The 13,598-nt window shown below is 40.6% G+C and overlaps 1 protein-coding gene across 4 annotated transcripts in view; it reads right to left on the minus strand.

Annotated features, from left to right (window-relative positions):
• The window catches only part of ipo8 (importin 8), a 52,679-nt gene that overhangs the window by 24,312 nt on the left and 14,769 nt on the right, over window positions 1-13,598 (minus strand). For 2 of the 4 annotated variants that reach the window (XM_073481205.1, XM_073481204.1), the window contains exons 5-15: window positions 13,065-13,221; window positions 12,006-12,095; window positions 11,097-11,191; window positions 10,930-11,014; window positions 10,693-10,827; window positions 9,468-9,567; window positions 8,036-8,112; window positions 4,406-4,522; window positions 4,170-4,259; window positions 1,913-1,939; window positions 1,537-1,702 (exon numbers count right to left, since the gene is read on the minus strand). In XM_073481205.1, coding sequence (XP_073337306.1) covers window positions 1,537-1,702; window positions 1,913-1,939; window positions 4,170-4,259; window positions 4,406-4,522; window positions 8,036-8,112; window positions 9,468-9,567; window positions 10,693-10,827; window positions 10,930-11,014; window positions 11,097-11,191; window positions 12,006-12,095; window positions 13,065-13,221 — 1,139 coding nt within the window. The remainder of the gene's footprint in view (window positions 1-1,536; window positions 1,703-1,912; window positions 1,940-4,169; window positions 4,260-4,405; window positions 4,523-8,035; window positions 8,113-9,467; window positions 9,568-10,692; window positions 10,828-10,929; window positions 11,015-11,096; window positions 11,192-12,005; window positions 12,096-13,064; window positions 13,222-13,598) is intronic. The other 2 variants (XM_073481207.1, XM_073481206.1) reach the window with 1 other exon arrangement.

Here is a 13,598-nt window from a genome sequence, read left to right on the forward strand (position 1 = left end):
CACACAGCAATCCCGTATCAGAGACGATATTTTTGTCCCTCACTATGCCGTCTTTGCTTTTGCCTGTGCCTTTCAGACTGCATCAACCGTAACGGTAAATCGCCGCGCTTGTGTGTCGCTACACACAGCGAGCCGGCTTCCCGGCTGCTTCGTGTGTGTAGGGGATAAGACATCAGCTGCACTGCTGTGAAGAGTTCATGCATGCTCCCGCGCCGGCTTGTCTGATGGCTGCAGTTACCCTGACAGCCGCAACGGCCGTCGTGTCACTATTGAGTCTTATTTCTTGATCCTGCCCCAAGATCCTTTAACAGGTGTGCCTTGTTAAGAGTTAATTTGTGGAATTTCTTGCCTTCTTAATATGTTTGAGACCATCAGTTGTGTTGTGCAGAACTAGGGTTGTTACACAGTCCAATACAGTGAAAAGCCCTATTTGACTACTGTACTAATCCATATTATGGCAAGAACCAGTCAGCTAAGTAAAGAGAATGACAGTCCATCATTACTTTAAGACATGAAGGTCAGTCAATCCGGAAAATATCAAGGCACACTTAACCAGCATGGCTACCACAGCATTCTGCAGTGACATGCCATCCCATCTGGTTTGCGCTCAGTGGGACCATCATTTGTTTTTCAACAGGACAATGACCCCAAACACACCGCCAGGCTTTGTAATGGCTATCTGACCAAGAAGGAGAGTGATGGAGTGTTGCATCAGATGACCTTGCCTCCACAATCATCCAACCTAAACCCAATTGAGATGGTTTGGCATGAGTTGGACCGCAGAGTGAAGGCAAAGCAGCCAACAAGTGCTCAGTATCTCACCAGTGACTACCTCATGAAACCAAGAGTGTGCAAAGCTGTCATCAAAGCAAAAGGTGGCTACTTTGAAGAATATAAAATATAAAACATATTCTGGTTTGTTTAACACTTTTTTGTTTACTACATAATTACATATGTGTTCCTTCATAGTTTGGATGTCTTCAGTATTGATCTACAATGTAGAAAATAAGAAAAATTAAGAAAAAACATTGAATGAGAAGGTGTGTCCAAACTTTTGACTGGTAGTGTACATCTTGTCCAAAGAAAACAGATGGTTTGAAAGAGGAGTAAAGGAATCCATCTATGTCAAACTGGAACGATTGTCTTTGAACAGAGGAGGTGGCCTACGACATTACTTATCACCCACCTACAGTGCAGTACTGAGTTCCCTCCCCAGACAGCTTAACAACCATTCACACCTGGGCTCACATAGCCCAAGCGACCCACATGAAGGCCGGTCAATTCAACGACCCACAAGTGGCCCTGACAACTCTGAAACTCAGAGCTCACATGGACTCTGTAAGGACATTTCCACACAGAGTTTAAAAGCCTGCAACTCCCCTGCAGTTAGTTAGAGCTGAAGAAGCCTCTTGGATGAGAGGTGAAACATCTTCAGGAAACTGAAACATCCAGGGTTAGGGTTAGTTGCCTATGATACAGCACTTAGAATTACCATGACCTGGATGACTGAGAACCTTCATGAACATCTTCACAGACCTTGTTCCTGGTTGCTGACCAGCGTCTGCAGAGCTATGGCAGCTTCTACCTTGACAGGCATCTCTTTGTCCTCGATTAAGTCCTGTTTGACCAACTCAACAGCGTTCCTCAGCACCAGCTCATCATGGAAACGCAGTGGGCTGAAACAGTGGAGCACCCAGCACGACTGCCAAAACACAACAGAAGCAGATACATTTAGAAGCACTGATCAATACAACACCCAGACATGACTCATTTCACTCCATCCACAGTGATTTTACATCTCTGAAAGCCCCACTGCAAGTGTCCACTGTTGCTGTCAGTGCTGCCCCACCAGGCGTGTCAGTGTTGATTACAATACATCTGTAATGGTGAAGAGATTGAAACACAGACTCACATTAACTGAATGGACCACCCAACAGGACTGTAGGGAGGAGAGCCAGTGGAAGAGTTAAAGCTGTAAGAAACAGTCCTTTCATTTCAAAAAGGACTACAACTATACCAGAGAGAAAAAAACATACAAACAAAATGCTGCATGTGTCCAAATGTTTGGCTTACAGATGAATGCTCCACAAGGCTGTGCACCAAAGGCTCATTATGGCACCCTTACTGTCACATAATTGAGCCACACGTGTGAAGGTGGACATTAAGACCATATGTCTGCTGTACTGTAACAGTTATAAAGTCATTTCTTCAGCAGCAGTGTGGCGCCATCTGCTGAAAAAACTACAGTACTAGTTCAAGTCACAAGTGTAGTCTACCTGTATATGGAAAGTACCTGGCTAAGCACAACTCTTTCTTTCTCAAGTGCTTTCTGTTCCCAACTAATCTTCCATTTTTTCACATGTCCAAACTTCATTATGGAACATCATCTCTTAATACCTGTAAATGTCTCCATTGATCCATGATTTCAGAAAAGTTCAATCAAATCCCTCAAAACAACATGATATTAAGTATAAAGGAAATATTTTCTGAAGCTAATTTAAGTGTGCTCATGTGCTTGTTGTATTGTATATCACATTAACCGCAGGACAGGGGGCTGTGTTGCACATCACACCCCTCTCCCTCCCCACGTTACCCGTCTTTATTTACAGACTGTCAAGTGAAGGTAAATTGCTTTTATGGGAGTTGAAAGCAGTAGTAGTGTCACTTGAAAAGACAGCCCCGAAAGGGCTTGAAGTGTTGATGTTGAGTTGTCAGTTGTAGTTAAGAGCAGTTGCAATGTGAGTCTTAAGTTCATGCTTTGTAGGTACAAGTGCCACAGCAGCTGAAATGTCAGCTGAGTAGAAGTACTGAAAAATTATGAAATGATAGATTAAGGGACAGTTCACCCCCAAATCAAAAGTACATATTTTTCCTCTTACCTGCAGTGCTATTCATCCATCTAGATTGTTTTGCTGTGAGTTGCTGAGATTTGTAAATATCGGCAGTAGAGATGTCTGCCTTCTCTCAAATATAAAGGAACTACATGGCACTCGACTTGTGGTGCTCAAAGTGCCAAAAAGTACATTACAAACTATTAACTAAAAGTACAAGTTAGAAGAAAAAGATGTATTTTTGATTTTGGGGTAAACTGTCCCTTTAAGTATAAGGGTTGAGAGAAGATAGATGGTTGAAGATCAATAGATTTATAGTCTGTGTGTCCAGGAAGAAGATTAATTGTCAGCAGAAGTTTAAGAGATGAAAGCAGTTGATATGTTAGAACTGCAAACAATGACGTAAAATTAAATCTCAGTTGAAGTGGAAACACTGGAGATAGTTGAAGTGGTCTCATCTCATTGTCCATCATTCTCGTGTCTCACTTCATTAAAGTGGAAACAGGCAACCAGTGGCAAGAAAAACTGCACAGTGAAAGCAGAGTTTATAGGGAACCAATCTGAATGCAAATGTTGTCATTGTTCCATAACCATGACATTGTGCAGTCAACATTTACTTCATAATGATTGATAAAAGAAAACGTGTCCACTGATGGTTTAAGGTCAAACTCCAACAATTCACACAAACCCCATCTAATCCTAGTAAAAGATTTAAAAAGGTCAAACCAGCTGAAACAAAACAGAAAAATACAAACCAATTACAGCACTTGTAGTGTAAACAGCTTGATGTTGATTAAATAACTGGACAGTGAACCTAGTAACACTTCTTATACAACACTCAGCTGTGATATTAAGAATAAATGTAATTCATCCCTTTCAATTACAAAGAGAAATATGAGATTAGTTACAGTAATTAAACCAAATTCACTACCTTATCTCTATGGTGCATCATATCATAACTGTGAAATAAAAAATTGATGTTTACATTATGTCACTTTTGCTTGCTGTGGGCGAGCCTGAGGTCAGGGCAGACTTTTCTAGAAAGGTACCTTAAGATGAAAGGGGTATAAAATATTTACAATCACAGCACAGCATAACTGCTAGCAGTAAATTTGCTATCAGCATCAAAGGGTCCAGAGTGAGAAAAATAACCACAGTCTGCACGGTTACACTGACCTACACCGAAGCACCATCAGAGAAACCATAATTGGTCACTCCCTGCGATTGTGTAGTATACACACTTTCTGGGTCTAAAGGGTCTGTGTGACATACTATCAAAGTGAACAAAGAGAACAAATAGATGAGCCCAGTGAAGGAGGGATGGGAAGGTTCTCTCACCCTGGCTCGCAAGTAACCCATAGGAGAGTTGAGCAGAGGGAAGACATAGTTTTGCAGCATCAGCTCCATCTGCTCCCTGTACATCCGTTTCTGTAGGATGAGACACACACACACACACAGCACAGCGATGATTAAAATGCATGAGGGGCAGTAAGAGGATTAAATTGACTTTAAAGGCTCCACTGGAGCTGTTCTACAGGATACGCACATGCAGAGGTGTCTGTGGATGTATGTACCTTCAGTAGGAGCTCAGACAAAGCTCCGATGCAGTGCAGGGCCCCGTCCTTCCTGCGGGGGTCAGCAGAGGGGTCCATCAGTATCTGGTGGCAGAACTCCATCATCTGAGGAAGAACCTGCCAAAGGGGATAGTACAAATGTTACATGTAGAAAACGTTGATGCAGAAATGGAAGATTATTGTACTGTTGTACTTGAGAGTGACTGTGGATGAGAGATGCTGCTGAATGTCTTCATAAGACAAATGACTGAATTGCAGTGATGGAAAAAGTAATGATTGCTACGATGAACAAATACTAGTGCTGGACGACATTGTCTTGAAATAATATCGCAATATCTTTTAGGCTGTATTTCAAAATCTCCACCAAAACACTTCATAAATGCTAGGAATGGGTGACAAAATCAAATATCACCATACTTTTGACCAAATACCTCAACTTGTATTGCAACTGTACTGTAGGGATAAGACAATGAGATTTCTGAACAATAATCATCCGTAACACGGATATAATGACTAAGTGGGTAAAGGCAAGTATTAGGACAAGTAGAACAGACTGGTTAGTTCAGAAAATGACATCACTTTACTGTAATGAGCCTTTAAAACCAGAAGCAGAAAACACTCGTGTCATATGAGAGCGACTATAATAATAACAATAATAATAATAATACATTTTATTTATAAGCATCTTTCAAGTCACCCACTTTACAAAGCAAATAAAAACAGTCAATACACGAAGAACAAAATTATAAAGACCAGCAAATCACACCCCAAAAGAATTATTGTTATATTTTGAATATAGCCCAAAATCACAATCACATGCCTCAGTGGGCTTTACAATCTGTACAGTGAACGAGATCCTCTGTCCTTAGACCCTTGATTCAAGTGAGGAAAAACTTGCCACATTGAGAAAAAAACCCTTTTAACAGGGAGCAAAAAAAAAAGATGGAAGAAACCTCAGGAAGAGCCACAGGGAGGGTTAGGGTTAGGGTTAACTGATGTGCACTGGTGCAACCCCTAAGGGAGGGCATTCCAGAGAGTGGGACCAGCCACACTGAAGGCTCTGTCACCCATGGTGCAAAGTCTGGAGGGAGGAACTGAAAGAGGATGGGCACTGGAGGCGCAGAGTCAGCGAGTTAGGGAACAGGAATGAAAGAGACTGAACAGGTAGGAAGGTGCCAACCCATTAAAAGGACTCAAAAACAAGAAGGAGAAGTTTAAACATAATACGAAATTGAACTGGAAGCCAGTGCAGTTGTTGAAGGGTTGGTATGATGTGCTCCCAGGACCGTGTGTGACAGAGGAGTCTTGCAGCCCAATTCTGGACAGTAGTCGTAGAGTAGTGTAGTTTTAACCCCTGTGTAGGTAGACATTTTCCATGAAATTCACCATGTTTTATGTGGATATCCAAATCAGTGTTGATGGTAAATGCAGTTTATTGAGGCAATAAACTCCCCAGTGTGGTGTCTTGACAGAGAAAGTTGTGTTGTTCGAGTTTTCCTTCTTGCACAGCCTGCCTATGTACCAGGATTAGAACATATTTGATCTTAGTCTAGTCCTGCAGGTAAAATATTCATAGACTTGTGTAGCATATTAAGTAAATGATGTATGAGAAAAAAAATATGAATTCATAACGTTGATTCACAATAAAAACTATGCAGATATGCTGTAAAACTTTGAATGAATACAACAGAAACAATGACATGAAAGACGGCTGAGTGGACCGATGAACTATTAACTATTACTGATGCGCTGCATTACAGCTACAGGCTTCCCAACCTGACCACTTTAGCGTATTATTTTATTAATAATAATTAAACGTAATGATCAAAAGAAAGGTACTCAATAAACTTTCAGCTCGTATTAGCTACAGCTGCGAGTACGAGGAATATTATATGTCAAGTGTTTTGCCTGTGGTCTGTTTGCTCAGAAGAGCCTCATGTAAAAAAAGATTTTTAAAAGTAATCCATTGTAAAAACAAACAAAATTCATTAAAGCAAGTCATTTGGTGTTTTGTTAGCGCTCAGAGGCTGCTGGTTTGAGGCTGTGAGCCATCTGTAATTCTTTGATTACAGTTTTCATCAGGTTGGGTTCTCTCCTCTCCTCCTCTGGAGCTGGTTCAGTGGTCAGAGAGATGGCCTACTGCACATTTACCACCAGGTTGGATTCACCGTCACCTGTTGGTTCTGTGCGTGCTCAATTCGCCGTCTTCGTGTTGCGCTCTTGACGTGGCCTCTCCATCTACTAAAGATACACTCTCTCCTCTTGTTCAGCCTTGACCTCCTCATCCTGACAGATGTTCAACAAGTCTTTTCGGGGTCCTTAGCATCTGCTTTGAATTTAAGGGCATTTTGTTTAGTAATTACAATAAGCTTTAGTGTGTGTTTTCATGCAACAGCTGTTGCATATGTTTTGAGAAGGTAAACTGTACGCCTACAGATTTTCTAAATATGTTTCAATATGTTATAAATTACAAAATGGTGTTTTTCCCTGTTTTTGTGATCATATTTCTCAGGAAACAGGAAATTGTTTTTATGGTATTTTCAGGAATAGCCTACCGTTTCCAAGAATTAAACCCCCATACGCATTAATATTTTACTATATGACTACATTTAAAATCATGCTTAACAGGTTCTGTTTAATTCAACACTGCTTAGTCTTCTTAACCATATACCACCTCACCATATACCAAAACAGCTCATTGTTGCTGTAGATCACTGCCTGAGCCTGTAGCTACTAGTTTGCTGGCTAAAACACAGTGTGACAAAACACTCACTTGGCCATCATATTTCCTCTTGGCCCTGCTGTTTTTTTTTTCCAGTTTATCTTTGGGATCCTGAAGAAGGTCTCTGGCACACCTCTACGAAAGGCGTAAAACTTTCATGCAACACACAGGACCTGCTTAAGGGTGGCTGTCGGTGACAGTATCAAACAAGAACTGCCCACGCTGAAATTCACTGCAGCAGAAATATTCTCTGTTGACAAAGTCATCATATTCATAACTCAAGGTGGGTTTCAGTCCAATTCGTGACATGTTGCACATTGAGAAGACAAAGAGCAACATTTCTACTTATTTTAAGTAATTTTTCTGTCCACCTGTAAAATGTGAGTCTAATATTTACTCTTTTTTTTTTAGCTCTGTTTTAATCTCCACCATTTACTGACAAAAATATTTGTCTCATTACCAGCCAAATGCTCCAAGAGGTTCACCAGCTAGTTGTTTTGTTTTACTTTGATAACTGTGTGCCTCCTCGGTAGGAGCTTGGCAAATAGCATAATGTGGGCTTATCACAGCTTTATTGGTAAACAAAGCTACATGCTATTGATAAATACAGGTTGTTTGCAGGCGGAAAAATCTAAACAGTGAGCTAAAAGAGGTGTGATAATTCTGTGGGTTCATAGCATCCATCACTACATCCATTGTTTGCATAACAGATATTGAATAGTGCAGCTTTAAATAAAATATAGAGGAATATGCATTAAATGTAAAGAACTGGTAAAAAAAAAAAAAAAAAACATCTCATAAAATTCTCAGCCTCTTAAACACAGGTAAAGAGCCAGTACCCACAAACTGCTGTTATTGAGTTAATATACTCAGTTCCTCTGGGCCTATGCTAAAATGCTCTTCCTCACCTCCTTCCTCTTGCGGGCAGCTTTACACAGGAGGCTCTGGGCAGCGGTGGCTGGTAAGGCGTGGTCATCATACAGGTCTGCAACAGAGACAAATACACACTGACTCACACAAAGAATGGGATCAAACAACACGTTGTAAAACATGAAGGGCTTCCTTCCTCCACCACTAAATACCATGGTAGTGATGCAACTAAAAGGTCACAACTGCATAATAAAAGCCTATTCACTTTCTGTGAGCTTGTATATAACACAAACTGCTACCAACTTATGTATACATATATACATATAGATACATACAGTACTGTGCAAAAGTTTTAGGCAGGTGCGAAAAAATGCTGTCAACTAAGAATGCTCTCAAAAATATAAATAATTATTGTTTATTTTTATCAATTTACAAAATCCAAAGTGAGCAAACAAAAGAAGAATCTAAATCAAATTCATATTTGGCGTTACTATCCTTTGCCTTCAAACCAGCATCAATCCTTATTAGGTACACTTGCAGGGATTTTGTAGGATTATAGTCAGGTATATGATCAACCAATTATACCAAACAGGTGCTAATGATCATCAATTTCACATGTAGGTTGAAACACTGTCATTAACTGAAACAGAAACAGCTGTGTAGGAGACTTAAAACTGGGTGAGGAACAGCCAAACTCTGCTACCAAGGTGAGGTTGTGGAAGACAGTTTCATGTCCCAGGTCATACACCATGGCACCATGGAGAAGTCTGGCCCCCACACAGCCCTGATCTCAACATCACGGTGTCTGTCTGGGATTACATGAAGAGACAAAGGATTTGAGGAAGCCTACATCCACAGAAGATCTGTGGTTAGTTCTCCAACATGTTTGGAACAACCTACAAGCTGAGTTCCTTCAAAAACTGGAACCTACCTAGAAGAATTGATGCTGTTTTGAAGGCAAAGGGTGGTCACACCAAATATTGATTTGATTTAGATTTCTCTTCTGTTCATTCACTGCATTTTGTTAATTGATGAAAATAAACTATTAACACTTCCATTTTTGAAAGCATTCTTAGTTTACAGCATTTTTTCATACCTGCCTAAAACTTTTGCACAGTACTGTATGTATATGCATATGTACAGTCCCCTCCAAAACTTTTGGAACACCAAGGCCAATTCCTTTATTTTTGTAGTACACTGAAAACATTTGGATTCAACACCAAAAGATGAATATGAGACAAGAGATCAGTATGTCAGCTTCCATATATATATATATATATATATATATACATATATACATATATATATATATATATACATATATACATATATACATACTCACATCTCTCTCTCTCTCCCTTTCCAGACTAAATCTATATATACATATAAATCTATATATACATATATACCCTATACCCGACCCTACATACATACATATAGAATTTCACACTGGGCTGTTCGTGTACTCACTGAACTTCATGCGGATGTACTCATAGGGGTCTTCCTGCCAGAGCTTCTCATCCTCATCTTTGTAACACATGAGAGGGAAGATGACGTCCTGGCATATGGCCTGTAAGGGATGAGGTTCTCATAAGCTCAGGAGAAGAATAATAGTGGCTTAGAGACAACAAGGAAGACTGAAAGCTAGCAATCATGGATGTCATTTGCGCACAACCTCAAGCTCAAATCTAAATATTTTGCCTCGTGAACACAGTGCTTAATTGACTAATTGTTAAAGCACTAGTTGTTAATGAGGTTACTGACAAAAAAATTCTCACCAACAAATTTGATAATCAGTTATTTGAAACTGTCACCTTGGCCTTTGGGAAATTCTGATCTACATTTTTTTCTTTTACTATTTTCTTGCACTTTATTGACTAATTGATCAATAAAAAAATAACCAACCAATGAGTAGATAATCAAAACATTCATAAATAACCCTAATGCATATGTTTGTTAGGCTTCAAGGATACAGCTAATGTGTTTGTGAATGTAGATATAATTTTGTTCGTTTACAGGGCATCTTTAATGAGCCTAAACCTGATGAAAACATAGATTTTAACCATGGCACATGAGCTCATATATTGTTGCAGATTCACACTCCCATTGTCAGGTTTTGGAAAAGTTCCAGGAACTAGGGAACCAGAAGAGCTAAACTAGGAACTAAAAGTCCTCTTCGCACAATTCTGTTTGTGTTTCCATCACATAACAGTGACGATTAGTCAAAATTTGACCAATGACAGACTAAAGAACTGCTGTTTTTGAAATACAATTTCAAACGTTGTCTTGACGTTGTATTTTGTTCTGCAGTTGAACTCGAAAGAAAGAACAACCGACTAAACGTAGTTCCATCAGTCAAAATGCACGTTTAATTCCTGAGTTCATCAAAAGGCTTTTGGTCCAGTGGTTTGGTTCCTGCAGTGGAAACAACCTGACCTGATGTGAGTGGACTGACACAGCCTGAATCGGAGGGAATTAGAACCCTGCCCAACCTGAATGTATTAGGTCTGGTCTAAACAGGTTAAGACTAAGAATCAAAGCTACAGCCAGAACACACTGCTTATTGCATGTCTCTTAATATGGCAGACAAATGCAGATATACTAATAAACAAAATTATCTTTTCAATATAATTATCCAATTGTCATACCCATCAACACACCCACTCTGCATCAGATGAATCCATGCCTGTCCTACCTGCATGTGTGGCTTCATCTGTTTCCAGGTCAGTGAGTGTGACAGGCCCTGGTTGAGGTAGTTGATGCACTGCTGCAGGACGCGAGGAGTGACGTACTGCTTCTGCCGGTGCTGGTCCACCACCTTCAGCAGGACCTGGACAGATAACACAGTAACCACAAGGACAACAGTGAAGCTAAATCTGTCAAAGCCTGAACGACAGATAAACAGGAAAATCTAACATTTTCACAGGATTACCTGTTGTATGCCCACTGCATATGTCTTGAGGAAAAAGTCTGCAAACTCATAGTACTCCTTTGTCACATTGCCAGGGCTTCCATACCTGTAAGTCAGACTAGAAGCATGAGAATGGCTGCCAACTACCAATCTGCTGTCTGGTGATGTGAGAGCGGCTCTGGACTCACCGTTCAAACAGTCGGGTGATAATGCGCAACGCCCACTTCTTACACTTCCACCACGCCAGCTCAGGGCGGTCGTCCTCATCAACCTCCAACGTCTCCTAAGACACAAACTTTATGGTGAGATTTTGAAGCTTGTGAATCCAGTGAAAGAGGATAAAAAACAGATGTCAACAGAGTCGCTGCCTGGTCGTTGACGATCACTAATACAAAATACATACCCAATATGATTACACATAATTCCATAATACATAAAATGCACTATACACTAAATACACTAGGGACATCTTTAAAACATAGATAAATCATTCTTTTTGACATATACAGTACAAAGACAATACATTCCATGTTTGACCTCATCAACTTCATTGATTTTTGTAAATACATGCTTATTCTGAATTTGATGCAGGAACAGGTTCCAAACCAGTTAGGACAGGAGCAACAACAGACAACAAAAACACCTGTTTGGAACATTCTACAGGTAAAAAGGTTCATTGGTAACAGATGATAGCATCATGATTGGATCATGAAGGATCATCTTCGACATCGTCAGCATCAGGCCACATCCAGTGCCCAAACAAGGTTAATAACACAGACTCAGCTCTGGGTTAGATTTACTTGCTGTTCATCCTAAAATAAATCAGTTTTAAAATGAGTTTGAGTAGTAGTCTTAATCCAAAGAAAAGCTCAGTTCATCTCCCCAAACTCAGATAACCTCAATGACTCAAAATTATAATCCTTTTTCCTTTATTGAAGTTTAAGTTAAATAGGTAAAAAAAAAAAAATTTATTAGTTAAAGTCGCTGTAATGCATTGACAACACCTAGAAAGTGATGCATATGTATACTGTGTGTGTGTGTGTGTGTGTGTGTGTGTGTGTGTGTTTGTTTGCGTGCATGCGTTGTGTGTGTCTTACAGCTGGGACATCTCGGTCCATGATGGTTCGGAGGATTTCCATCCACTGAGTCATCACTGTGTTGTTGATCAACTGAAGAGGCAGCGAGTACTGCAGGACAGCAATGAGATTCATGCTGTTGTCATCATCATCATCATCATCATCATCATCATCATCACAGTGACACACACAAGAGCTCTATACAGACATGCGATATGTAACAGTAGCTCCATTCACACTGCCCTTTGAGTGCGGGGATCCTGCGCCAATTCTCCGCATTCTCCTCTGTGTGAAAGTCTCAGATGCAGCGAGGGGTGAAATTCTGCTGCACCTCTGATGCCCCTCCGGAGGTCGTATCAGAGGCAAACCGTACCTGTGTGAATGGATAAGCCGGCAGCGCGGAGAGGGAGTGTGTTGATCTGACAGTCTGATAACTAAACAGGTCCTTCACTCAACAAAATAAAGAGAAATGTCCCACAAAGCAACGTTACAGGACCAAACAACAGTAACGTAGTAACTGGTCGTGTCTTTGGCAAATTATGTGAGGAAAAAAATACCACAGTTATACGTGGAGAAGCGTCTGTCATCCTGTCTGTCCGACCAACTCGTCACATTTCTGGCCGAAAAAGCGTCATCATCATGACGTGTACTACCACGCCTCTTTTGGACCCGCAGCGCCGGCTTGCTGTGTGAATTACACACTGGTGCGTCTTTACGCAGGAGCTGCTTGGCTCTGTGTGAACAACAGCGGAGAATTGGCAAACCACCACTGCGGCGATAATGCTGCGTTTCTGTGTGAAAAGGGCTAGTGACTGACTTCATCCACTGTTTCTGTTGTTATTGACACAGAGGAGTCTGGCTTTATTCAGACGTGACAGGACCTTAACAAATAAACCATACTGCATATATCTGTCACCTGGTGTGAGAGAATTATCCAGTGGAAGGCTCTTACCTGTTTGCTTAGTTAAATCCAGGTGGTGACTTTTTTTTTGGCCAGGCAGTGTATAATATGTTTCACACACTCTCTCACACACACACACACACACACACACACACACACACACACACACACACACACACCTGTACAAGAGCGTGGAAGATCTTGAGGATTTGTTTCTGGATGAGGACAGAGAAGATAGTGGAGTCGGGCAGCAGCTGGGCGATGAGCTGCTGAACCCTCGGCAGGAAGATCTGCATTGCTGCCAGCAACGGCTCCCTCTCATCCGCTTTCCTGTACCTGTGGTACACACATAGAGTAAAACGACAAATGAGTATCTTAATATATAATGTAATAAGAGCTGCTGGATGGAAATAAGAGTTTGTGCATCCTTCCAGCATCCTTCTTTAAACACACAGTATGTAATTTCTGCCATGAGGGGTCTCTCAATCACTATCACTTGTCATTTCAATTGCTGATCAATTGAGAAGCAGTAAAATTACAACAATTTGTCAGATTGCCTTTGTTTATATGACTTGCAACTTGAAACACAGCAACATTATCCCAGCATTTGAGCTCTCCACCCTGAGCATGACCACTGGCCACTGTGTGAATACAGTCTATAAACTCTAATCTTTTAGAAAGTATAAATATGGGTGTTTCCCAATAGCATTTTA

The sequence above is a fragment of the Pagrus major genome, chromosome 14, assembly GCF_040436345.1.
Source record: "Pagrus major chromosome 14, Pma_NU_1.0".
Lineage (NCBI taxonomy): Eukaryota > Metazoa > Chordata > Actinopteri > Spariformes > Sparidae > Pagrus > Pagrus major.